This window comes from Aythya marila (genome assembly GCF_965140915.1).
Source record: "Aythya marila genome assembly, chromosome: 17".
Lineage (NCBI taxonomy): Eukaryota > Metazoa > Chordata > Aves > Anseriformes > Anatidae > Aythya > Aythya marila.
The window spans coordinates 8,323,045-8,324,965 of record NC_139058.1 but is presented as its reverse complement, the minus strand read 5'-3'; the positions used below and the strand labels follow the sequence as shown (position 1 = coordinate 8,324,965).

At 39.7% G+C, this 1,921-nt stretch overlaps 1 protein-coding gene across 4 annotated transcripts in view; it reads right to left on the bottom strand.

The window, feature by feature from the left end:
• SFI1 (SFI1 centrin binding protein) overlaps positions 1 to 1,921 on the bottom strand; it is a 33,747-nt gene that overhangs the window by 4,733 nt on the left and 27,093 nt on the right. For 3 of the 4 annotated variants that reach the window (XM_082773870.1, XM_082773869.1, XM_082773868.1), the window contains exons 29-31: positions 1,609 to 1,732; positions 825 to 927; positions 164 to 304 (exon numbers count right to left, since the gene is read on the bottom strand). In XM_082773870.1, coding sequence (XP_082629996.1) covers positions 197 to 304; positions 825 to 927; positions 1,609 to 1,732 — 335 coding nt within the window. In that variant the 3' untranslated portion in view covers positions 164 to 196. Of the gene's footprint in view, positions 1 to 163; positions 305 to 824; positions 928 to 1,608; positions 1,733 to 1,921 lie in introns of those variants that run through there. The other variant, XM_082773871.1, reaches the window with a different exon arrangement.

Below are 1,921 nucleotides of genomic sequence, written 5' to 3'. Positions count from 1 at the left end.
TGTTTTGTTTGTTTTTTTTTTTTAAACCAGCTATGGTCAAAATAAAACAAGCAAGAGTATTTAAATGAATTTATAAAATAAAAATACCATAAGTGGACTAAGAGAATGTATACATCTCTTCCATACCCCCCTATTATGAAAGGGGCAAGAACTGAAGACATTCCTACCCATCAGCTGGAATATTGGTTCACGTGAATTACATATCCAGGGCAATCTGAATGTCATGCAGGCGGGCAACCATGTTCTGCACATGACGTCTCTCTTCTTGTTGTGCTTTGGTTAGAGTGTTGATCCTCAACTCCAACTGAATGTAAAGAAAACTGCATAAGGTGTTTGTACAAGATACTGTTTAGTCTCTTTGACTGAGGAAGCCTTTGTTATCCTTATTAAAAACCACCAAGTAACAGGATTGCATCACTCATAACCAGTTAAGTACAGTCACTTTAGAGGTCTAAGTACAGTACACACACAGACAGCTGTATGAACTTGGGACCTGACAGCAGTATGGATGCAGTGTACTTTTGTTACATTGATATGAGAGTCCACAGAAAGGTTTAAGACTAATTAGTTAAGCTGTTTATGTAGCTTGAAGCAAATCTTACATCTACTGGAGCTGCAGCTACATATCTGAACAAGTAGGAAGATACATCTACACAGCAGCCTTTGTTCCACTTGACAGCCCACTTCTGATTACAAGTTTCTCTTCTCTTGATTTTGCTAATACCTTACTGCTGATTTCCCACAACTACCACCACAGTTCAGGCTAAGCACATAGCATAGTCATAGTCACTTACGTAACTTGAATTTGTTTGCTGTTTACCCACCTGATCCAATTCTTCCCGAACTTTTTTTACACTGTCTTGGTCCTCTAGTTGCGTACTCATTTCTAGCCACTTATATAGAATCCGTGCCTGCTGCTGACAGGACCTGATAAGAGGGATTAGATGAATTCGTATCCCAATTAGGAGCTCAAGTGTAAGCGTAAGCCAACTTAGACATGCTACTGATGCTTGCAATAAGACACTTTTTTTTGTTTGTTTCAAACCAGTGAGTCAAGTCTAAAAAGGGAAAAGGATGCTGAAAGGTGTAAAAATCTGTATGAAAGCCCTTGTCTTCACATCCTACTCTTGAGAGTTAAAACCCTTCAAGCCCCATTCTCTTCCAACCATTTTTGTAAATTTTTTGTTCTACTGGAGAAGTAATCTGTTATCAAACCCTAGCCACATTTTTTTTATTATTATTTTTTTGGAACTGACAGTTTAAAAAGCTAAGTCTTCACACCTCATTGTAAGAGAGCTGAAAGGTAAATTTCAGCTGCTCTGCCAAATTCATTTGCATTGCCTTCAGACTATGCCCAGTGACACTCCTGTCAAGGTTTCTCCAGTAGCTGCCAAAGGTATGATTAAACCAGCTGCTGCTTACACAAGTTCTGCATGTACCCTCTCTCTCACCTGGAGTGAACTATTAAAAGGACAGAATTCTTCTCCATTTAATTCACAGTTCTGCTGTGAAAAAGAACGGTTTTCAAAGTACAAAGAATTCACACAAAAGTGCAATATAGTGTGGACAGCATGAAGAAAGGCTGGCTATAGGGACTTTGTAACATACTTGAGTTCTTGCTTCCTGCTGAAGTAGTACTGCATTTGCTGTTGAATGTGTCGGAGCTCTGCTTCCAGCTTTCTCTGGAATGTTTCTTCTTTGGTACTGTGCTCCCTCCTTTCTTCCCGTTCAGCTGAACAGAAGATGAAAAGCACAAGCAAGGAAAGTAAACTTACTCTGTTTCTTCTTATCAGGGAGTCAGATTAGTAGGCAGGAAACACGGAACCCTCTTGATTTTTTTCCCATTCTGTCACCACGTGGTACCTACCTGTTCACACAATAGATCAGGTATAGTGAGAGAGCAGGTGTCCTGACAGCATTG